At 39.0% G+C, this 25,027-nt stretch overlaps 1 protein-coding gene across 3 annotated transcripts in view; it reads left to right on the top strand.

Annotated features, from left to right (window-relative positions):
- LDAH (lipid droplet associated hydrolase) overlaps positions 1 to 25,027 on the top strand; it is a 111,745-nt gene that overhangs the window by 69,850 nt on the left and 16,868 nt on the right. For all 3 annotated transcript variants that reach the window (XM_032682936.1, XM_032682937.1, XM_032682935.1), the window contains exon 5: positions 5,901 to 6,141. In XM_032682936.1, the coding sequence (XP_032538827.1) occupies positions 5,901 to 6,141 (241 nt within the window). The remainder of the gene's footprint in view (positions 1 to 5,900; positions 6,142 to 25,027) is intronic.

Here is a 25,027-nt window from a genome sequence, read left to right as displayed (position 1 = left end):
GACAGATAATAGCTTTTCCTCTGCCAACACAACAGAGGAATAACAAACTAATACATTTGATGAACTAATATATATCAAAAGAAGTGCTGCTTTTGACAGAGAAGCAGCTTTTGCTTTTCTCAGGGTTTTGAAGGAATTTTAAATAAAACTTCCCAGCCCTGTGATTTGAAGCCATGCACACAGTGGTGCTGTGGGTGTGGGGCTGCGGGTGAACTGCAGAGCTGTGCTTGAGTGCTTTGTTACTGAGCATCGGGCCGTGCGATGGGTCCGTCCCCACGCAAATCCAGTGTGAACCCCCAGCGACTGCTGCTTCTGCCATTAAAACAGAGTGAATCAGTGGGTTATTTCTGAGGAAGTTTCACTTTCTGGTATTTTGTTCGGTGTGTCAGTCTTGTTATTTTACAACTCTGGTAGAGATATCTGAGCATACCTGTGGGCTGTCATGGGCAGGAGTGGTCTCTCCGTTGAGAGCCAAAGGACTGAGAAAGCCTGGCTGTTAATTAATGAATTCACCTACTTGGGATCTCTTCTGAAACAAATCTTTGGAATGGCTCCTGCTCCTTTCTGTCAGTCATTGTCTGCCTTCTCACATTCTCCCTGCTCTTCTCTCCTATTTTACTTCTCTTATCAAAACGTCTCTCTGTATTAAGAGCAGGTGGCACAATGAGAGCCCTCTCAGGCCCTCGGCTATGTGAGCTCAGGAGGGCACACACCTGGGGTATCTGAGTCTCTAACCAGCATTTCTTGTGTAATCAAAACTGACTGATTTCAAAAGTACCAAGCTCCTCTTGTTGTCGTCAAAGGACTTAGCTGATCTGAAAATCGAGTCACTTTTTTGGTATACTGGTTGTGAATGGCATCTAGTTTTTAAGTATGGTTTTACTTCCTCAGCACTGTCATTTACCAGGCCCTGTACAATTAATATTAACCACTCAAACTTTAAATCATAGCTGATTAATATATTTCAACCCTTTCAGTGGAGGGCACTAATGAAAAATATTACTGTGTGGGGTTTTTTTAGCTTTATATGATTTGCATGCTTTTAGTGTTTTTGTAAGGAAACCATTTAAACACTTCACAGAAATCCTTTGATGGTGTGGTTGAGACTATTAAATTGTGCTGTGATAAACATCAACTTACTGTAAATTTAGTTGTTAGGCTTTTTGTACAATGTTCTCATTTTAATCAAAACAAAAAAACTTCCAACTATTTCTGTAAATCCAAAACCATGTTGACATAACTATTATCCAGTGAAGTCTGAAGGTACTTAGTTGTCATCTTGTCATCTTGTTTTAGATAGGTTAGAAGCTGAATACAAAGCCCAGATTTACAGGAATGTATATGTTCTTAGGTAGTTTTGAGGAAGCCTTTGTTCTATTTTTGATATTTATATGAAGGAGTAATCAGATGGAAGTGAATCACATTCATTTAGGGATCCTTCCTAAACAAAGCACCTTGCCATGCTTTCAGGGAATGGGTATTTAATAATCTTTGCTTTGAAAGCTCACTTTTCCCATAAAATAAATAGTTTCTATTTATTTTTTGTTTTCTAAAATTTACTGTGCAGGTCATACATTCTTGAAGTTGATGGACTGATTGCTCTAAATACCGAAGTATGTAAACAGTGGCAGGAGGGAAATTCTTGAAGTCCATACACCTTCCTACTGTGGTGTGTGTTGAAGAAATAAAGGGCAGAACATTCTAGACTGTTAGGGCAGTTTGTTCTCTGGACACATGCTCAGGCCATGCATCACTTCGTTTTCGCATTTTCACATATATATATATATATATATATATATATATATATATGCACTGCTTGACTAGGGACTAGGAACTGCCATGGCAGCCACAGGAATTATGTGAAGAGTTTGCAGGTACTGCTAGCTTTTGATTCGTAACAAGATGTAGAACTTCTGAGACACTGAATCGTATTATAGATGCTTGAACCATTCAGGTCTTGAGCCCTGTGAAATTTAGGGTTAAAAATTAATGATGAAATAGAAGCAGCTGTTTAGTGACTAACCCAAAGAGCATCTATGCTTGAACATTGAACTTTGATATATGCATCATCCTGAGTGTTGAAATCTTGCAGTTTAATAGCATGATAAATAAATAACTGGTAAATAAATCGAGTGTCAGATTTACAAATACTGTTTATTGTCACAACAGTCAACAGTGGCAATTCCAGTATAACTTCATAGTACATGTACTATTTTTAGTGGCTAGACCAAAGAACAGCAGAGGTAGGTGATACAACCCACAGCTCTCAGCAACTCCTGGACAGAGGGTGTGTTTGCCTTCAGTAGATTCACCAGCCAACTTTCTGTAGTCCCAAGATCCACCTGAATCTCTGTGACCTGTGTCTCTGTTCACCCAACTCTCTGCTTTTCCATGTGATTAACACATAAAAATCACTGGACATTGAATTGAGAGTAGTTTAAACCAGGTGAATCTGGATTTCTCTCTCTTATTATATTTTCACTGGTCTTATAATAATTCTGAAAGTTTTAACTTGAATATAATTCTGTGCCATCAACCTGATTTCAGCTGGTGTTAATTCATATAGATAAGATCCAGCCATTTGAAAAATAAGAAAAACTATTAACTGATGTTGACCATTTGCATCTTAATAATTTCCTTCATTTTACTTGAATATTTCTGCTTCACTTATTTCAAGAAACAAATATGACGTATTTTTTTATGGTCATATGCATCCTTATAATAAAATGGGTTAAATCTGTTGTATCTGCAGTTCTGTTGCAATGAAGTTGAACTACATCTTTAAGGAATTCTACAGTGAAATGCGCATTTCAAAATGCTGGCTTGAGAATGTAGCAGGAAAGTAAGAAATAGTTGATAAGTGTCTGAAAAATAAAAATTTTACATTTCCGTATTAAGAGAAAAATATTTTAAAAAAATTAAATTATCCTCCATCTTACCACCATCTTTTAAATAAGTGTGCAATTACAAAATGCAGGAATGCATAGGACATTGGAACAACTTTCTTGGTTTGTCCTTTTCCTGCAAGGTTTAGCAGCTTCCCCAGTGGTTAGTGCAGCCCTCCAAGCAACTAATCCTATATCTATAAACTGCAATGTCAAGGGATTAAAGTGTGCCTGGGAATGCAGGTCAAATCTGCTTTAGATCACAACAGTTTGGGTTCAGCTCCTAGCTGAAGTATCACAAAACTACCATATAATTTAGTACAAGTTTTGCATTCCTATACTTCAGCTGCTGGTTGCCTTTAATAAAAAGAGGCCCAGGATTGATTTCCCTGAGAAGGTATTTTTCTTTGTTTCAAACCAAAGTAGGATCAACTGGAAAGTAGAAGGATTTCTTAAAATAATTATTTTATATAAATAGCTCTTTCAAAGTCTTTTAAAATAGTATAAAAAGTTCAGTATGGCAAGTTTCTGATGATGGATGCATGACATGGAGAATTCCCTGCCCTCTCTCTGCCTGGCTGAACACAGTGACTTAAGGGACAGGGCAATGGCAAAAAGTTCCCTCATGGCACAGCTGGTGCATCTCCTCTGAGACTGCCCCACCTCTCCAGGTGCTGTAGAATAACAGATGTGAGGCTCTGCAAGTACAGTAATCAGAATAATGGTTCACCTGGCTTGGAGGTGTTGCTGAGGTTGTCACCCTGCACCCCTCATCAAAACTGCTTCTGTAAGAAAAAAGATGAGTCATTTTCGTGGGACATTCCTCCTGAAGGGAACAGAAGGACCCACTTCTTACAGAAACCTGCTGCCTCCCTGGGTCCCAGGTTAAAGATGTGAAGAGAAAGCTTTCCGCCCTGGTATGGCTCTTGGATTATTATCCACTATTGATTTTTCACCTAGGTAACAATGAAGTTGCAACAAGCAGTCTGAGGGAAACCAAGAGAGACTTCAGGGCCATGGGACGACTGGTTAGGGAATCAGGAGCACAAGTAGTGTTCTCCTCAGTCTTCCAGCTGCAGGGAATCATGAGGGAAGAAACAGGAAGAGCCAGCAGATCAATACCTTACTCTGACCAGTTGTTCTCCAGGTATCCAGGCCCCTGAGCTGGAAGACAGGGATGGTAAAGCAGACTGAAGCCACAGTAATCTGAGAGGAAATGGTTGGTGATCTGCTACACAACTTAGACACACAGATGTGTGTAGACAGCAGGACGAGGGCAGTGATTGTCCCCTGTACTTGGCACTGATGAGGCCACACCTGGAATCCTGTGTTCAGTTTTGGGCCTCTTACTACAAGAAAGACACTGAGGTACTAGAGGGTGTCCAGGGAAGGGCAACGGAGCTGGTGAAGGGTCTGGAGTGCAAGTCTGATAAGAAGCAGCTGAGGGAGCTGAGTGGAGAAAAGGAGATTCAGGGGGACATTATTGCTCTCTACAAATACCTGAAAGGAGATTGTAACCAGGTGGGAGTCAGTCTCTTTTCCCAAGGAACAAGTTATAGGACAAGAGGAAATGGCTTGAAGTTGTGCCAGGGAAGGTTTAGATTGGATATTGGGAAAATTCCTTCACGGAAAGGGTTATCTAGCACTGGAACAGGCTGCCCCAGGAAGTGGTTGATTCACCATCCCCGGAGGTATTTAAATGATGTGTAGATGAGGCACTTGATTTAGTGGTGGATGTGGCAGTGCCAGGTTAACAGTTGGACTTGATGATCTTAAGGGCCTTCTCCAACCTAAAGGATCCTGTGATTTTATCATATTTCCTGAATGTTTGCTATGTTACAATGCCCAGATCTTGTAAGCATCTCTTAGTGACATGCCCTGCCTTCCATTGGAGAGCCACTGAGACCGGGGTGCTGCACACAGGTGTAGTGGCATACATTAGCTGTCTCATCTGAAAGTAAAGACAATTATTTTTAAATATTTTTATTAAAATATTAATCTAATTTGCACAATATTTAGAATGACATGTGCAGTAGAGCAGGCATATGTAACTGCATCAGTTTTATTTATCTTGAGTCACCAGGAAAGCCCAGCTGTTTATACCTAATTATCTGCAAATGCAATATCCAGAATCTCTCTTACTTTACTTTGTTGATACTTCTGTTAGGTACTGTGTGTGTCTTTGATGGTTATTCCTCTGTGAATTATTACAATATATTTTTACTTCTGGAAAAACGTTGCAGTTATCTTTTTAGAATATTTGCTTGATCTTAACATTGCAATATAGCTGAGAGTAGGTATATTAATTCATTTTTGATTAGTGTGGATGGGTTTTTAATTAATTTCTTTGTATTTTAAGGCTACAGTGTATTCTGTTATCACCACATAAACTGATTACCAGCTATAGAATATGTCTATTTCATTATAACATACAAAAAGCAATATTATGTGTCAGTGTACGCACCACAGTGAAAGGGCTGTGCACTTTTATGCTTGTTCTGACCAAGTTTACCTATATTGAACTGCAAATTTAAAACCCTGTGTGTTGTCAAACTGTAACACAGCCATCACAGTGGCTGATGCATTTTAATGTGGTTGGTTTACTTGGAGAAAATAGTTTACCAGAAATAAAAAGCAACGTACTTTTCCTGACATGTAAAGCCCGCCGGGACTGAGCGGAGGGCTCCTGCCTGCTGCCCTCTGCTGGGGTTACTCCTACTGGAACCAGCACTGCTGGTGCTTCCAGGTACATCATGATCCCCAAAGGACTCACCTCTGAAGTTCTTCACCTCCTTATCATAAAACTGAGCATTTCATAACCATGTACTTGTTTGCTTCATCTTTTAAAAAATTTAACATGGACACTCCACAAATCCTGCCTGCATGTCTGAGGTGCAACGCGCCTGGAAACCCCATTTCATTTCAAGTGGGGGACTCGTTTCCAAATTCAGCCTCCCGGGCTGGGCTGTGGTGCTGCAGGACTCCTCTGACAGTGGTTTTCTCGTGTCCTGGCAGGTTCTTCGCTCCGTGCTGCTGTTCCCGACGATCGAGCGCATGGCTCAGTCCCCGCAGGGGAAGCTCATGACCCCACTGCTGTGCAAGCTCCGCTATGCTCTGTACATGCCTGTCTACCTGCTGTCCTTCCTGCCTGAGGGCGTCAAGGCCTCCCTGGTGCGGTTCGCACTGCGAGGAATGAAGACCTGTGATGAATCTTCCATAACAACCTCCATAAATCTCTTCAGCGTCGACTGCATCGGTGAGCACCTTTTCTGGGTTAAAACTATCTTTTGTACTTTTCCTTGTTTAGTAAATGTTGATTTATTTTTGTGGACAAAAAGCTTAATATTAAAGAACAAGTTTTTTAAGAATAACAGGTCTGATCTTTTCTGAAATTAAGACCGTGGGTACAGGAAAATCTCAAATAAGTCAATTAAAAAAAAAACATAGGGGGAAATTAACAAACTATTTTCCCGAAGGATATATATTTCTTAAGAAAACTGACCTGTGCTACTAACGTGATTTCTCATGTGATTGAAACACTCTTTTTACAATCTAGTTTATGTCTGCCTACTTTTTGCATTTCATTCGTACTGGATGGCGAATATAAATCAGTAATCAGTTTCACAAAGGGTTCTTTGCATCTGTTTTTTTAAAGCTATGATTTAGCCAGCTATATAGACTCTGTCAGCTGAATTGGAATATTGGTAAATTCAGAAAAGAGTCTTCAGCCTACAGCGACATATAGAAGTTACTTTATGCAAAGAATTTCAGCACTTTTTTGGGCATAAAGAGAAAGATTAATGTTCCTCTAGTGCATATTGTATGTGTATTTTGCACATTCTAGAAAGAGAAACAAATTTAAGAAGGGGAGTAATTTCAGATAAATTATGTTAAGTTTAGAATGAAAACCAGAACGTGAATTGTGCTATACTCCAGGTATTTTGGTAAGTTAGCAGTTCAAAACAATTTGGAATAGAATTGACATGCTAACGCAGTAATAATAGCAAGAAGGAAGTTTTGATTGCATTAATAGTAATAAAAACACATTCCTACATTTCCAGTTGGGCTCTGTCTTCTATCAGTTAAACTTTACCTACTAATTGTCTGAACAGATGTGCAGAGTAACTGGGTTTGCAGCGAGGTCCTGTACCTTTCGTGGACCTCTGGATGTGTTGGTCTGTGTGGGAGGCTCTCTGTAGGACGGTACAGGGAGGGTTCTTAATGCCAACCCAGACAGCCCCATTTATGTTGTACAAACTGAACATAATGACAGTCACTCCACTGCAGTACCCTGTGCCTGACACAATCAATCTCCTGACTGGTAATGTGGATTTCTGATAGAAGTCCTATAGTTTGTTGCTTAAGTTCCTATTAATTTATGTCAGTTTCCTGGTGGCAAAGGAGAAAGCAAGCACAGAGTCATACCTACACTAGATGTTCAAGCATCTTCCTTTGATAATTGTGTCTCAGAGAAAAGGTATGTGGCGGACTGTGGGGTCACATTTCCACAAGCCAGGAATCCTTCTCTGGTCCTCACAGATAAACTTTTACCTGTTTAAAAAACAGATTATACACAGCCAGGGTTGTATTGGAAATGGTCCTTGGCCTGCGTTAACCTCCAAAAAGGCATGGCCAGCCATTGTTTGTATGTGTTGTTTGGCCCAGACCACAGCCAGTGGCAGGAATAATTGAACAGAACAGATTTTGTATGCTGCCGTTGGAGCCTGACTCCCTGAGCCCTTCAGTCCCCAGGTGAATGAGCCCAGTTGATGTGTGCCTGTCAGCCTGTTGTAATTTCCTGTGTGCACAAGTGTCTGACCTGTGTCTGAGCTGTAAGGTAAATTGAGGCAAGAAACCAGGCTGAAAGTCCTTCACTTGTAGGATGTGGTCTCTCCCTATGGTCAGTTTGTTGGCTGCATTAATTATACCAGAATGAAAACCCCTGTGAGCCAATGTCTTGTAAAACTTGCATAAATAGGCCTTATTGATGCAAGTAGTTCCTTTGGGCTTGTGATATCATCTCTCTCAAGCAGAATTCCGCTTTGGTTTCATCTTTGGAAACTGATGATGTTTTACAGCCCAGTGACTCAGGACCACATGTGTGGATTAATAATCTTTGGGCTTTCCGGATATTGCCTGTTAACCTTCTCTTTCATTGTTTGAGGACAATAGAAAATGTTACCATTCAGCAAAAATTTGCTAAAACCTAGCACAACAACTGAGTCTGTCTTATGGGACTGCTCATCTGTGAGTTGCTGAAGCCTCTGAATTTATGGTGGATGCTTTTTTGAACATTTCCTTGTCCCTTAATAAATTGCTAGATATAGTTCAGAAATGAAGTTGTTTCTCCTCTGCAGGAAGGTTGCATGTCAACTTATTAAAAATACACATATTGCCTTTGGCCTGTACCTCTGTTGCATTACTGTAATTGTAATAAAAGCTGTGATTAAGAGCAGAAAAGATGGTAAAAGTTTCCTTTAAACTAGTACGTCCGTTAAAACAAACCAACCTGCCAGGGATTTGTTACTACATCCAAAGCTTAGTCACAACAATGTTTTCTCTGCTCTGAAAGGAAATGAGATTTGAAAACTTAATTAGAGCGAAACTCTGAGACCAAGTGCTTCTCTCGTTGACACCGAGAGTGAAAAGCTCCATTCAGTGGCAGCAGGATCAGGCCTTTGGTTGAAAGAGTCTGTGAAGGAAGAATTGTTTAACTTATTTGTCCCACTGTTCCAAATTATGTTTGCTCCTGCTTCTTATCCAGGAATCTCTTTCTGTTGTCCTAACTTCATAGTTGATGACACGTAGAAGCCCCAGTCACACAGCAGGAGGAACTGCGATGACACTGCAGACAGGGAACATAATATAATGTCTTGTCCCAAAGGGGAAACAGTACAGAAAGAGGAGAGACAGCAGCAACTGTAAAGAAAATGGATTGTAAGGAAGGATGGGTGTATAAATAATAAAGGACCTATAAGAAATAAGCAAAAGGGGCTGAAGGGGCTTTGCTTACCTGGATAGTAAAGATACCTTAGGGCAGAAAAAGCATTACAATGAATAAACAAGCATTTGGGTACTTGTATTCCTGAACCTAGGAGATGAATAGACAGAAAAATTGAACATTAGTGACCCTGAGTTATCTGAAACATTGTCACTCTGTTTATTCAGGCTAGCAAAACAAGGCTACCCATATCTAATACAGTGGTGATGGTTCTACAAATCATGTACAGTCCTGCTGTGCTGGAATACTTTGGCACTCCGGTGCCCTGAAATTTGTAAACATTTCTTCGGTGACAGATGCCAGTAGCAGACTTACAGTGACAGTAAACCATTCTATCTACACGGGACAGGATTTATTGTCCAGCCGTTTGACTGGCAAACTTCCTCCGTTTGTTTCTGTAGAATTTCCACAGAAGCACAGACATTACATAATGGGTAAACACCGCGTGGCTTTTTCGAGAAGCGGGCTCATGGGTCAGGGGTTAACGTCTGGATGACAGGGAAGATACAGATAAGCACAATAGCAAGAAAAAGCTCCAACTGGCCCAAACGAGGTGGGTCCTTTGTGATCTTGAACCTGTGACTTCCCTGAAGGAATCTGCCTGTTTGTTTAACCTGGTTGGGGAGCAGGGCAGCACCGTGGGCCGGGGCAGGGGGAGGTCTGGTTTCTGCTGTTGGGGCAGGTTGGGGAGGAGGGGACTCAGAAACCTGAAATGAGGCTTTCAGATGAGTTTAGGCTGTCACATGAGTGAGGACTGGAAACAGTAGGTTCCTAGTTTAATTGAAGCACCCAAGAGATGTTGTAAGGCAAAGAACTAAGATTAAACTCCAGAGTTTGGATTCAAATTTTATCTCAAGTGTGAAGACATTCAGATTTCATGTGGAGTGTTTACATTTCCCTCATTTTACAGAGGAAAATGGGTAAGGCAGTTTCAGGCACTCCACTTCTATGTCCATGGGACTGTATAGGAAGTGAAAATCCCAACTGAGGTATTGAGGCTTGTCTCCCAGCAGTGGCTGCTTCTCTCTGTTGGATATACAGGATGGCAAAATTACATCCCTGAAGTGCCATAGAGTAAAAGTTTTCTTATAGGATAAATTTTGCAGATCTGTCCAATAGCATCTGGGAGATAAATTTACATCAAAAACTAGTGACACATAAGCTTCCAGATGCCATGAAAATGGAATAGGAAGTTTTTATAATGATTAAGTTACTTTAAAATTGTATCTCCAGGAAGCCAACTGGAAAATTGCATTCTGGGTTTGAATTCTCCCAGCCTTGGGAGTTATCATGGCTTGAGGTTTCTATTCCAGTTCTTTCTTATTTATCAGAGAGATTTTAAATTCAGCATTATAAGTGGTCTTCTTCTGACCACTATGGACATTATGCTGTCCAAGTAGTTGGCATCTAAAGCAGGACAGGGGAATCACACCTTGTAATTGACTGCTGCACTTTACTGACCACAAAAGGGACTCTCTCTTCACTAGAAATCTAAAAGTAGAGGAGATAAATCCTACTCAGTGTCTACTGACTGTTCATTTTGCTTCAGATGTCAGAAAACAGTGTGATCTGAATTGTCCACGCAGCCTTTACCGCTGCTGCCAGGGCAGTCAGATATCTCATACTTTGGCTGCGTTACAATTTACAGCTGCCGGTTTCTAGTGACAGTCCTGTTGTTTGCTTCCTGCCTTCTTTGAAAACTGATTTTACATTTCCACCTCCATTTCCTAACAAGCAAGATGGGAATTTTTTGGAGAGTTCTTTTTTTGGGTCTAAAATGCTGTGGAAATGACCATCTAACCAAAATACTTGGGTAAAGACAGTGTGTGGTGTTGTGCTTGTGGAACTCAATAGCACCTCCACCTATCCTGCTTATATTTTTCAGAGTTAAAAACTGGTGTTTAAAGTATTAGGTAAGCTCTTGAGAAATGAATTCACTTGAAATGGTGAAATAAGTTTTTGCCCCCAAAAGAGTATTTTTAAAAACTATATAATTACATAGCTAAAATTTAGTTTACTTTTCTTTCTTTGCTTTGAAATGAAAGGGGTGTTCTTTTCTTGCATTGGAACTAAAACTGAACTCATAAAAGTGACAAAATTTGTGATGAGCACGACTAAATTCAGCACAGAAGTCATAGTTCTTTTGATTTTTATTATGTTTTATAAAACAAAATCAAAAGAGCTTTGCCTTCCGTGCTGAATGGAATGAAACCTGTCCACTGAGGCCTGCATGGCCGAGGGGGAGATGTGCATTATATTCTCATCTAGGTTTTATTATTTCAAATGCTGTATCAGTATGTTGAAAAAGAAACCCAATGTTCAAGACAGGCCATGAGCTATTGGCCAGCATCAGATAGCTGGTCAGCAGCAGAACTGTATCTAGACCTACATCTCAGGACACCAATTGATGTACTGAACCTTCCTAGCCATTAGTTTAACTTTATAAATCTATATTACAGCTGGACTTGTCTATCTCTCATTGGCCTCTTTAGCCACCAGCCACTTGTAGCAAATGTGGGTAGAGTCCTTCCCAAATCTTCGCTCGCGAAGCCCAACCATGATGATGATAAATATATATGTTTGATAAATAAATATGTATGTTAGTCATGAGCAGCTTTCCCAAACCACACTGGCTAGACAGGCTGGTGTGCATGCAGTGCATTTGGAAATAGAGACAGAAACTGATACTACCAGATTTCAGATAGCACCTTGCAATCTCACACCTACATTTTTCATAGTGGGCAGGAGAATAAAAGCTTTCCCTACCCCCTCACCACTGGGCAACTGTGCAGATCTTTGAACCCAAACCAGGACGTTTTGAAGTTGTTTTTCCAGGCTGACTGAAATCAAAGCCTTGGTAGTAAAAAGTGATTTCTTTGTTTCTTCTGATGAATGTAAGTTTTAGATAACTTCTGGCTATAATGCAGAAATAATTTCAAGGATATTTTCCTACTTTTATATTTAAATGTGTATAGAATTTCAGACATGATGGATAGCTAGACAAAATTTCATGGCATACAGAAATTACTGACATGGTACATAAATTACATCCACATAAACTAAATAATGGTACATCTGTGCAGCGTAGGGCAGTATATCACTGGTGAGCTAAAAGGATGGAGCTCAGCACGTCGCCTCTCTTCTTCCTATGTGCATTCTTTGATGCCTAGTGAGATAGAAGGAGGACAAAAATGATACAGTAGATAATGTCCCTCCCTCTCATTATCATCTAACTGATTAGGATTCAAGAGAAGTCTGTCCTGAAATCAGGTAACTCTACAGCTGTCTCCAGCAAATTGGTTTTTGCCTCTCTCTGAATTTGCTGCTGCCAGGAGACTGCTTTAGGTAGCCCAGCAGCCTGGCCTGGCGTGCTAAATCCTCTGCTCCTGCAGAGTTTCTCGGCAGGCTCCTGTGTGCTGTCACAGTTGAGTCCTATCCACTTCTGACATTTTAAGTGATGATCGTAATATGTATTTCTGCAAAGTGTTTAAGAGCGTGTTTCCTTACCTGTGGAAACACAGTAATATTTTATCACCTGCTTCGCAGGAAAAGGGGCCAAAGAATAACAGTCTTTAATATTTTCATGTTTCCTCTGCTACTGTTTATTTTCCTGTGTGATGCCTGACTAAAATGTTTGTTTAATGTAGTCGGACAACTCACCTTACCAAGACAGCACTTAAGCTGATGGAAAAACCTCACATCTGCTTTATTCTCTCTGTGAGTGAACTAAGCTTTTCCTTATTTTAGAGTAGGATGCTCGTATTAAATTACTGGAGGAAGGCAATGACTTTTATGTATTTATAGTCCTATTTATTTTTTAAAGTCAATCTGCTTCATAATTTACCCCATTTCCAAAAGAAAGAAAGAAAGAAAGAAAGATGTTTAATGAGGACTTTTATTACTTGAAAAAGCTTTTACTTTCCTGTGAAAGCCTTATGAAAATAATAGTAATAATGTGGAAATTTCTCATTGAGTTTATTTCTGTTAATTATTCCTCTTTTTCTTCTTGCGGGGAAAACCCAACATAAAAAGCTCCCATCATAAATATTACTCATAAGGCGTGAATGTTTTGATAGCAGAACTGCTGATCATTTCCATGAAATGTGAGGCACAGTTGGGATTTGGTTGGGGAAGGGGAGATTGTTTATTCACCCCTGGTGAGGTTTCATCCCCAGGGACACGATTTACTCCCACAAATTCACAGCAAGTCTAATGATGTCTTGCAAATGGCATAAAAATGGAAGAGGTAACATCAACAAAGAGAAAGGATGTTAAAAATAAGTATATGCCAGTTAAGTGCTACCAGCTACAGTTGCTTTGTGTTAGCCTGTGCCAAGCAGTCATCTGCAAATTGGCACTTTATTTTCCCTGAGCCCAATACAAAGCCCCCTGAATTCAGGGGAAGGACTCCTCCTGCAGTAGGCTCATGGCTTTTATCTCAGAGGTATCTATCTAAATTCCCCCAGGAAATATCTGGAGTAGAGCTCCTGGCTCTGTCATGACTTGTGTTTACTGCTTGGGAATTTAGCTTGATTCACCGAAGTCCTTCATCGTGCAATACCAGCAAAGCACTTAAACGTATGCCAAAACCATACCCATGGGTAAACTCTAGACATTTATGTCTTGGAATAAGGTTTTTTTGGAAAATGACATTTACAAACCTGCTAACTAATGCAGCACCTGCCATTCCACGTGCCTGAAGGGGACACTGGTTTGCATGTAATTGTTACAGTAGCTGCTGCTTCTTGTCATGAGAATGTCCACCAGCACTCACTAATTCTTTAATGTGACAGTATGGACAAGGAGAAAATGCCTACAGCAAACCCAGTGGCTCAGGAGATGGCTTGCTGATTAGTGTAGTGGTTAGGTGTATTTAAAATGAGCTTTAAAAACAATGGTTTATGTTTAATGAAGTATAAAGTTCACCTTTCATACCAATCAAAGCCATTCCAGTTGAGAGGAAGTTCACCTTGTTCAAAAGATGGGTGAAGTTGCTGAATTTCCTGAGGCTTCCTCAAGATAGAGTCAGTGTCAGGTCCCACTCCAGAAGAGCACTTAAACTGACCTACGTGTAGCTACTCACCTACATAAACCCTTGTCTAGTAGAGCAAAGTAATCCCAGTGGAGCTTAGGCAGGAACCACAGTGTGGAGGTGCTGAATTGCTACAATGCCCACCATGACCATCCCCTGTGGACTGAGCACCTCCTGCACCAGGCCCTTCTGTGCCCCTCTTGCAGTGTGAAAGCAGACATTTTCCATGACCAGAAGTCCCTACCCTGGTAGAAATCCTATCGGCACAGCCATCTGCCACAGTTTGTGAGAGCTTAAAACGGAGATGAATTTTTCTACCTAAGGGATAGTTCTGTCATTTGAAGATGATGGGAGTTGTTCCAAAGTAACTTAGATCAGGATTAAGTCCACAGACATTTCAGTTTCCATCACACACTCCACTTCACCTGCACATGCTTCATCACACAGAGTAAATGAGTGTTTTTCGCACTCCTCAACAAAGCATCTATTGTTTGTAAAGCACCTGGATGTAATTGTTGGATAACTTTTTATTTTTGGCTTTAGCCTCCACTGTGTTTTCTCAAGCACAGCTGACTGATTTTCTTCTATAGTTCTAATCTTCCAGCAACTGTAGTACCAAGGAGATTGGAGAACCCCATCCGTAACAATGCAGCTATTTCTGCCTATTGCTGTTGATCATGGTTATATGTTAACTGGTATGTTTTCATTCTAAATTCAAGTATAAACTTAAGCAGACCCCAAAGTCAATGTTTGCATCTTGTAAACCTCTAAACATCAACATTTTATGTAATGTGTGTGTGTATGTGTGGAAGCACATGTTCCTGCATTAGTCATCCTTGGTACAAAGCAGTTCCTTCTGTTTGATGTTTTAAACAATAAGTTATACGATATTTCCAAGATTGCTGTTGGCAATAATTACCGGTAGAAAATATGTTTTCCCCATAGGAAATTACAGTGCTGTTTGGTATTATTAGTTCTTGCCACTGTTTTCTGACACTTTCTGAGAGTCAGAGATTGCTTCCTCAAGAGCAAAGGATAAACTAGAAGGAAAACTAACTTTACACTCCACTGAAGAACTTCAAAATAAGACAGGGCAACTTACCAGGAAAAAAGTGACCAGATAGTAGTACATTTCCTGATGGAAACTTATTTTCAAAAATTCAATCTACTTTTTGTAGGGCATTTCAATTCAAATGAAGAATTTATTCTTCACTTTGCAATTTAAGCAACTTTGCTTTAGAGCTTAGAGGAATTTTGAGAGAGTCATATTGGAGCATGTCAAAGTATGGATGAGCTCTGCTGCACACGAAAATCATGGAGTCACAGAATGGTTTGGGTTGGAAAGGACCTTAAAGATTATCTCGTTCCAACCCCCTGCCATGGGCAGGGACACCTTCCACTAGACCAGGGTGCTCAAAGTCCAATCCAACCTGACCTTCAACCCTTCCAGGGATGGGACATCCACCACTTCTCTTGGCAACCTGTTCCAGTGTCTCACCACACTCACAGTAAAGAATTTTTTCCTAATACACAACCTAGTCCTGCCCTCATTCAGTTTAAAGCTATTCCCCCTTATCCTATCACTACATGCCCTTGTAAGATGTCCCTCTCCAGCTCTCTTGTAGCCTCTTTAGCTACTGGAAGGTGCTATAATGTCTCCCTGGAGCCTTCTCTTCTCCAGGCTGAACAGCCCCAACACTCTCAGCCTGTCTTCATAGCAGAGTCTTTGGAAATTATCATCCTATTGTAATCCCTCAGAAGGATAAGCAAAACTCTGTGTTCATATCTGCAACTCAGTGTTGAACAGTGATGGATTTAGAAATAAACTGTAAAATCAGTGGAACAGAAATTATGTTTTTTCTGGTGGCCTGAATAGCCTCTGAAGCCAACTCCTGACCGAGACCTTTAGCACTCCCACACAGAATAACTCATTCTTAGAGGCAAAAAAATCCAATCTGTCATTCAGTTAGGACTCTTCCCTTTGGCTGCAATTACCAGCAAATAATTAATTTAAATTGTGTATTGTCCAGTTTACCTTTACAGAGACCAGGAATGGGAATTTAGAGTTGACAATGTTTTGCATATTTTAAAATACTTCTCAAGCATTTTGTAATAACAGGTTATTGTGAAATTATCCTGCTGCCAGGATTTACTAAGGGAGGCATAAGTGAAGTGTTCTGGAAGAAGGAGACTAAGAATTTGTGGAGGTTCTGTGGGATACCCTTGTGTGACAGAAGAAAGGATCACTTCAGGCTTTTCTGTGTGCAGTACTGCTGGTACCTGACAAAATGTGTCCCCAGTCTCTACTGCGGTCCTTAGCCAACACAAGCAAGAGTCTAAAGTAATAGCAGTAATAGCAATTAAATGGCAAATGGTGAAAAAGAAGATGAGTTCTGTGAAAAATTTGGCAGTAAATTATAGTTTTTTAAGACAGAGCATCAGAACTGTCCTGGGAAGCTGCAGTGTCAACACAGGAAAGAAAGATGTATGGAAATAGAGAGAGTGAGAAACTAATGACAGGGTAATGAGGCTGCTTGTTTTTCACAGAACATAAGACATGGCTGTTAAAACCACTGTTTTAGGTTCCTCAGAAGAATATTTGCAAGTATGCACAGGTGTACCGAAGTTGGAGCGCTTTCAATCAAGACCAGTGTCATGGGAGCTTTGGCTTCCTTAACCATGAAAAAGTGATTAACATTGAAACATTTAGTAAAGAAGGCTTGACGATGAGTTTAAAAGGACAGATGAAAAAGTCCTCTTTATCACTGTGGCCAGATTTGCACTCATGAAGGGTCTAAAATTAAAGTAGAAAAAGAAATTCATTAGAGACCAAGGACTACTGGCAGGAAGATGGTAGATGAGGTATGTGATGTGCAGATAATATAAATTTCAAAAGTATGGAAAATAAAGTTCTGTTACAAGCCTTTAAAAATCATCACAATTATAAGTTAATTGTCTTAACAGACACAGGTGAAAGAACTGAGAAAAACCGGAATATGTATATGAATATGAAGGGACATAACAAGCTTGGGAAAGAAGAGCAGGGAGACCTGTTGAATATTAGGTCCATCAAAAATTCTGAGCTATCCAAAGTGCAGTATGTAGTGCACTTGATGCTTGTAGAGGAAGGAATCCAGCAACATACAGACTGTTCAGCTAGTTCTCAGAATGTATTGAATAAAGCAGAGAATTGGCAGAGAGTATGTGGCAGTTTGATACAAAGAATTTGAAGATGGAAGGCATATTGGCTGTGTATTTTCACAAAAGGGTAACACCTGTGCTAGAACAGAAATACTTAACATGTTTACAGCATAGAGCTCTATTCATTCACTAATCCCCTTAAAATCCTGCCATATTCAGTGGAGAAATATATAGGTAACAGTTATCTCATCTGTCTAGGTCGATACTTTAGGATGAGATGAACTGTGTACTTTTTACTGACTGTGAAGGAAGAAGAATTAAGCTTTAGATTACCACATTTAATCAGGTGAATCCCATGCTCAGACTTTTATGTAAGAAATGTGGAATAAGTAAGCAAGTTGTAGCCACTTGTCAGGTTTTTTTACCTGAATCTAGTAGAATTGTGACTCTGATAATACAGTCCTAATCGAACAGGTTATTTTCTTAGAGATGCTGGCAAATATTGCTGAAAAATTACTTCAAAAGTGGATGAATGTGATCATTATCATACTGAGGAATACTATTGACTCACACAGGAGCTAATATCTGGAAATGAGATCCAAAGTCAATCTTGTCCAATCTCTCATTTCCAACAATAGTCAGAACAAAATGCTTCCAAGAAATAAGCAAAAACACTGCAATAGAAAAGTCTGCCAGTTAGTAAAAAGACATGGTTCTTAGAGGTAAAGGTTTAAAGGCCTGAGGTTTTTACAGTGCTATGTAGCTCTAAATTGCAGTTGTGGTTTGTTAAGAGAATTTTAAATGTTTCTTGACTTCCAGTGTCTTTGTCTGCACTTGCTAATTTCTTGACCCTGAGAGGCCCTTACTATCATGGGCTGTATCCTATGTGGTGTAAAATGAAATTCCTTTTACAAGTTGTGATTAGTTCTACGTCTTAATATTCCTCTGTATTACAAATTATTTGCAAAAGATTTTAAATGCTAAAGGGATCTCTTCCGGGCCTGGTTGCATTTCAGATTTTTATTTTTTAATCATAGTGAGCTGTGTTTTATTAAAAGCCTCAAACACAGGGGAGGACAGAGACCAGATGGAAAATGTTGTTTGAAAAATAGATGAATTAACTAAGTAACATTAAACCTGTAAAAATAAAGCTGATGGAATACATAAGAATTTTTTAAAAAAGGTATCTAAAGCAGAGGTTCTCTACAGGTGGGGAAGAGAATCAAGGGAGCCAGAAGAAGCAGATGGCTGAGGGTGGCCAGGAGGGGTGATAAAACTTGCCCCGCTGCAGGGTCTCAGAATACCCTAGAGAAGTACAGAGAATGCCCACAGCCTGCACCACAGTCACCAGGGGATCACTGCTCTCCTACAAACCCCTTCCAGTTTTAGCTAAAGAAAGTTTATTCATTTTTTGGAAAAAAGGACAATACCTTAGTACGTGTGACCTTTGTCAAACAGCTAAGAAGTCTCTCCACCCTGTATTCGTCTGTCCAGGGGGTTGGTTGGTATGAGTAGCAGCAACAGCCTTGCATTTGGAAAACATGATGAAGTCAGGGCCGTGGTCGTCTTCTTTTCCTCTGAATTTGTTCACTCTAGTAACTCTTATAGTATGTTCTTCCAAGGCTGATGCTGCTGAAACTGTATTATCTGGACCTTGAAGTAAAAATTTGGCTTTGTGTTTCTCCCTGTACCCATTCCAGAGCATAGCTCCTACTAACTTACAAGATAGAACAATATTTTGATGCATGGGACTCAATAAATTTACACCTACAGCCACAATCTTGTTGACAGAGTCAACATAATCTGAAGCCAGCAGCAGTGGGGAAATGAAGTGAGTTCGGGTAACCCTTTGTAGCCTTATGTTTATTTTAGTCTGGTGAACAAGCTATTAAAGAATGTGCGTGTGCATCCATTAAAGTGTCTAGATTGTGGCTATCTTCACAACCACTCATTTTTGTTGGAAAAAGAACTATTCTGATGATTTCCTGAAATTCATTAGCCAATGAAGTTGAAAAGGTTTTTTTTTCCCCTTGTTATAGTCTCTTGTTTCATTAGTATGGCATCTCTTTCTGTCTATTCTTTCTATCACAATAACTTTATCTCCTTAGGCCAGCAAAAAACGTAGTATCATTTTTATGTAATTAAGCTATAGACTACAGAGCAAACCCACACAGAATGAGCTTCAGTCATGGCACCACAACACAGAGCTGATTTTCAAATTGATCAAGGGCATGTATATCTCTCAAAGTTTATCAAGGTTAAGACAGAAAGACATAGCTTTCTTTTATATTTTACAGATATGTGCACCATATCTAAGTAATTTTTTTCAAGATTTCATTACATACAGACAAAATTCCAACTATTTTGGCTTTCCACAGACAACATAATGTGATCCCTCAGTTTTTAGTGTGAGTTTACAATTAATCTAGCCTTAAGCTAATCTTTTTCTTGAAAATAAGAAAACAAATCATCTTTAGATATTCAATAATCAAGCAAGAAATTTAAAGACTTGAGGAAGAACACATATTTAAGTCTAAGTACAGGAAACCTCTGTATTGCTTCAAGAATCAAGTATAAAGTTTATCTGTCCTGAGTTAGAAATATGTTTCTTCCCTGAAATCTGCACAGCTTTCCAAGTTCCAGCACAGATCTGTTGATGTCCATAGAATAAAATGACAACATTTTGGTTTAGAATATAGTTCTAAAATCTTTAGAAAAATAATAATAATAATAATGCTAAATATGTATTTCTTCAAAATCAGGAAATTTTCTATTTCACACATTATTTGCTTGGCTGCATTGTGGCTGTATCACTGTGTTTGAAGTTCAGCTCAATAGATACAGGTATTCATCTAACAACTGGCTGCTTGAATTGGTGGTTAAATAACCCTAAACACTGAAAAGCTTGATTGATTTTAGTCATTATTGTTTGTGAAAACTAATAATTTAGCTGAAGGATATTAAGTCCTTGCTGTGACACTTTGGGTTAAAGAGCTACCAATGATATAAAGCAGTCTTTTCTTTTCTGGATCCTTGATTTGAGCCCAATTGGGGTTCCTCTATCACAAAACCCCCACAAATAAATCTAACACATTTTGGCACAGTTTGTCGTCTCTGCTTAGCAAATATATGAGACTAAACTGACACTGATCCTTAATCACCTTTAATCCATGGAGAGGGAATGATCCTACCGGGGCAGGAAAAAGGTCATTGCCAGGATCATGGGGAGAAGTTAAGTTGGCAGTAAATTTCATAAACCTGACCTGGGAATAAATGAGGGGCTTCCATATTCAAGGTAACTTGAATGTAAAAGATCTGCATATAAAAGTTATGATATTTTATGAAGATATTTATATGTTTAAAGCACAATAAGCATAGTATTTGTCTTTTTAAACTTTGATTTCACTTTTGAGCTCTAAGGCCTAATTGTTTATGATACTTAGATAATTAACTATAGATTTTTTTGTTATTAAACTCTGATGACCTGGTTATGAATTACAAAGGGTATCAGCGAAATTTGAGATGCAGTAGGATGTAATAAAAACACTTTGGGGTTCTACAGCTGTCACGAGGTACATTGACCAGTTTCTGTAGGTTTGCAACCACTTTTTTTTGTTCCCTTGTTTTTTGAGAAATGCTTTTCCTTTCCTAGTTGTTGTGTGAAAAACCCACATGAAGGAATAGTTACAAAGGCCATGACACTGCAAAGATTCGTGTTATAAGCTTCATTTTCTGTACTTTGGATTATCCCACTGACCCAGGCTGACTCATAATGCATCAGTCCAGCATATGCATAAATACAGATTTGAAGAAATGGATTTACACCATGAAAATTAACAGTCTAAAGCCAATTTCAGTGGTCTTTGTTCTTAAACCAGATAAACAAATTGAATAAGTGAATATATGTTTACAGGGAAAGCTGAAGAGCTTCTGTGTGTTCCTTTCCTAGAAATTCTAGGCTGGTTCAAGACCAGATCTTTAGGAGCCTGTTTCCTAGATGGGAATTGAGTGCACAGATGTACTGGGCTTTTGCATTACAAGCAAAGGATGAGAAAAAAAAATAAACTTTGTTCCTTTCTTCCACAGTCTTTTCAGGAGATAGCTGCATTTTATATACCTTCAGTGGATAGAGATGGCTTCATAATTCAAATCTCGGTGAGGCAGGATTTAGGATTCAGCTCCAGCCTTGATATTGCAAACTGTCCTTGCTAATTAAAGTGCTTTCAAGCCACTGTGGGTCTCTGACTGGAGTTCTGAAGCACTCACATTCATGTCCATGAGAACTCCTTTCTCATTTTGGGGTCTGAACATCCAAGTTACCCTAAAGTATGTGGTGTTCATCTCATTCACACATCCCATTATAACTGTGCTGTGGTGGAGTTCTTCAGACACTGAATGTTGTCATGATTTATCACTGGTAAAGTCCCTCCTTTGGCGACCAGGTAGAACTGACTTGGTTTCAGTAGGAAGCTGTACCAAGTGCACAACTTTTTATAAAACTCATGCAACCTATGGCAGGAGCAACTCATTTCAGTTGAACCAATTACCACTTAAGGACTGATGGAAGACACACCTATTTCAAACTACAGGACAGTTCTGATCCTTCAGATATTTAACACTGTCACTTCAAGCATTCCTGCTGAAAGGAAAGAGGCAGCACATCATATAAGGGGGTGTGTGTGCAGTATTGTGTCCTCCAAGCATTTTGTGTGGGCTTCGCTAAGCCAGTTCAGAGAAAAATTTTAAATTCAACAAGCACAGTATTCTCACAGAGTCATGTCTTGATTTTAGATACTTACAGGTACTTACAGTCTACAAAACACACTTTTTTGACAAAACAGCCTGAAGCATGTTTTTAAAATGAGGAAACCAAGACAGAGATTTTGTAATTTACACAGAGTCTCAGAGGATTTCAGTGATAGTTCAGAAAAATTCCAGGCCTCCTGACCCTTCATCCCACAATCTTATCTTTCACATGTAATGATTTTTCAGAATACTAATTTCAGTCTTATTCTGCCTTTACTAAACCCCAGATATTTCTCTCTTCAATGAGTAGTGAGCTACACTGGTGACTGCCAAACAGATTAAAGCTACATCTCACCCTAAGTCAATGTAGACACTGAGGTCACAACTCTAATACAGCTTCTACACAGCCTATTGTTTGCATTCCCAATGTTTGTATTTTGAGCCAGGGTCCTGCAGATTTCTGGATGTGCTTTATTTTGTGCAGTGACTAGTTCTGCAGATTTCGGTGAGACAACTTCATTACTCAGGAAGTTCAGCACATGGACTCTAGGTTGCATTTTATATTCTACTTGAAATCATGACAACGACACCTAATAAATATTTTTTCCAGGACTCTTGATAATGATTCTCAGAATCTTTAGAGATTTTCAGCTAAACCAGGCATTGGCATGGGTTGGAAATCTTTCCAGAGATTGTAACACCAGGTAGCAAGCACTGAGAAGGTGATCTCACAGGACAAAGCCTAGGGAAAAATCTCAGAGGTCATTTATTATCTAAGTCTTAGCTTCTGGTTGTACCCAGTTCACAGCCTGATTTTCAGAGCTGCTGAAAAGCTCAAAGTAACAGTCCCTGAGAGCCTTTGAGATGACTTTCTAATTGCACACAGAAAAAGTAAGTAAATTCTTCTGAGTTATTTCCTTAGAAAAAGCAGCTTGGTATTCATGAAATAGGGAAACAGAACAAGTTTTTTTGAAAAGGAAAGAACTAAATATTCAAAAAATGCCAAGGTTAGCAGGGTATAGCATTAGGAAATAGCAGAGAGATTTCTCCCTGAACTTGTGACTTAGCTTTTGAGAAAAATAGCTTTTCTGAAGAAGCCCAGATTGGCATTCCACAGCAGCAAGAGAGAAGGTTACTGTTCCTGCTTTATAATGGTATCTCTTTCAATATAGCTTTCCACAGACATTAAACTTCTTACAGTATAATGTGGATTAGAGGGAAGCAGTGGATTTAGGCTATTTTGACCTTAATAAAGATTTTTACAGTGTCTCCCTATTATGTTCTTATAACAAAGTTTGGGAAGTATGACATACCTGCAACAACTACTAGACAGATGTGTGACTGTGGAAAATGGGATTCAGGAGGATTTTTGAAACTTGAAAGATGTAGCTAGAAGGGTTTTGTAACAGTTTTATCTTCAGTTCTTTAGTATTCAGTAGTTGTGTTAGGGATGTGACTGGTGGAACACGGCATGTGTTTGCGGAGGTTACAGATGGCACTGTGCTAGAAGGTGCTGCAGATATGCTGGAGAGGAACAGGATCAAAGTGACCTTCACAAGCTAAGAGAAGTGTTTGGGGGGCAAGGAGAGGAGAATGCTGTCATTCCTTAAAGGGACAAGTTGTTCTGTACATAAATTACGTACAAGAATGGTAAATTACTGGTTAAGCAATAGTTCTGCAGGAAAAAGTCCTGGGAATATCATTGCTCACAAGTTGATATGGGTTAACCTGTCATGCTGTAAAGTGAGACATGATTTTCATACATATGAAGAGGTCCTAACATTAATTATAGTAACTGCATTTCCAATTAGAGGAGCTCAGGGCAACATGCTTAATGTGAATGCATCAAATACATATGTGCATCAGTTTCCTGTGGCAGCAAGGTTCATAGTTAATTGCATATGACATTAAAAAGTACTTCCTTTTATTGTTTTGTATTTAAATATATTGTGCTGTAAGAGAGGGAAAACCAGTGCATCCTGAAGTATCACAAACATGATGACAACGACACATCTTTAATTGTACTTCTTTGATTATTTTCACCACCATTCTCAGTTTTGCAGTATCCTGCAGAGGTTGTGACTCTCAGCACACAGCATATACAGCTCTTCAGGTGTGGACATGTTGTGTGATTTCTATACTGGTACTGCAGAATTCTCCTTCTACTATATATGAATATAATAAATGCTTTGATTCAAATATTAAATTAATGTGGACAGTGAACAGCAGTCATCTTAAGGGTCTCTGGTTTCTGATTCCATTCTTTACATTAAGCTTGTAATGGAAAAAAATGCTCTGATTTTTTTTTCTGCCTGTATCTTGCTTACTTTTTCTATAATTTAAATTTCTTTTACTAGTGCATTGATTTTTTTCTCTCTCCTCTTGGGATGTCTCACATTCTCCCTGCTGGTTCCTCACAAACTGACTAGTATTGTGTCCTGTGCAAATGCTGTCAATAAACCACTTATCCATTGACAAGATCATTAAGAAAAAAGTTACCAATTATTTAATTCTGAAACTGGACTAGAATTTTAAGCCAGGATTTATTCCACCTGCATTTTTAGGCACTTAAGTTTAAGTCTAAAGGTCTTATCACTAAAAAGAGAGTTTTCATGAGAGGTGATTTAATCCATCCCAAAAATGATCAATTTGCCAGGTGTGTTCAATAATTATTAGATATTTTAAAATAAAAATTTAAATGTTATTATTTTATTATTATTTATTTATCTTTTATTATTATAAATTGGGGGGGTGTAAAATTGTGATGAATCTAGACCTTATTCTTTGCCGTTATAAAAAACAGATTATCTAATCTAATCCTAATCTTTTTTCTTTGCTTCCAGACTCCTTCTTAACACATTGCAACCTTTCATTTTACAGCTGTTTAGTTCCAGCCAAAGTTTGTTGTGTGATGTGTAAGAGAGAGCTTTTAGATGACCTGTAGTTTTTGTCATCTGGTTGTACTTACTGAAGAACTTATAGATCATTAAAATGTTATTTTCCTTTATAAAATCAGTAGCAATTAGACAGGACAGTATTTTCTACTCCCCAAGCCAGGGGACAGGGTGATTCTTGCATAGCAAGATAGTTACCAACTCAGTAATTCTCTATTTAAGGTTCTTAATACTCCTAAATATACCCTGATATGTTCTATATTCTCCACTGATGCTGCTTCTTGATACCTCACTACTCAAATAGAAATTGCTATTGCCAGAAAAAATA

The sequence above is a fragment of the Chiroxiphia lanceolata genome, chromosome 3, assembly GCF_009829145.1.
Source record: "Chiroxiphia lanceolata isolate bChiLan1 chromosome 3, bChiLan1.pri, whole genome shotgun sequence".
In the NCBI taxonomy this organism is placed as follows: Eukaryota; Metazoa; Chordata; class Aves; order Passeriformes; family Pipridae; genus Chiroxiphia; species Chiroxiphia lanceolata.
The sequence above is the reverse complement of the archived record's forward strand: the minus strand, read 5'-3'. Positions and strand labels throughout refer to the sequence as shown.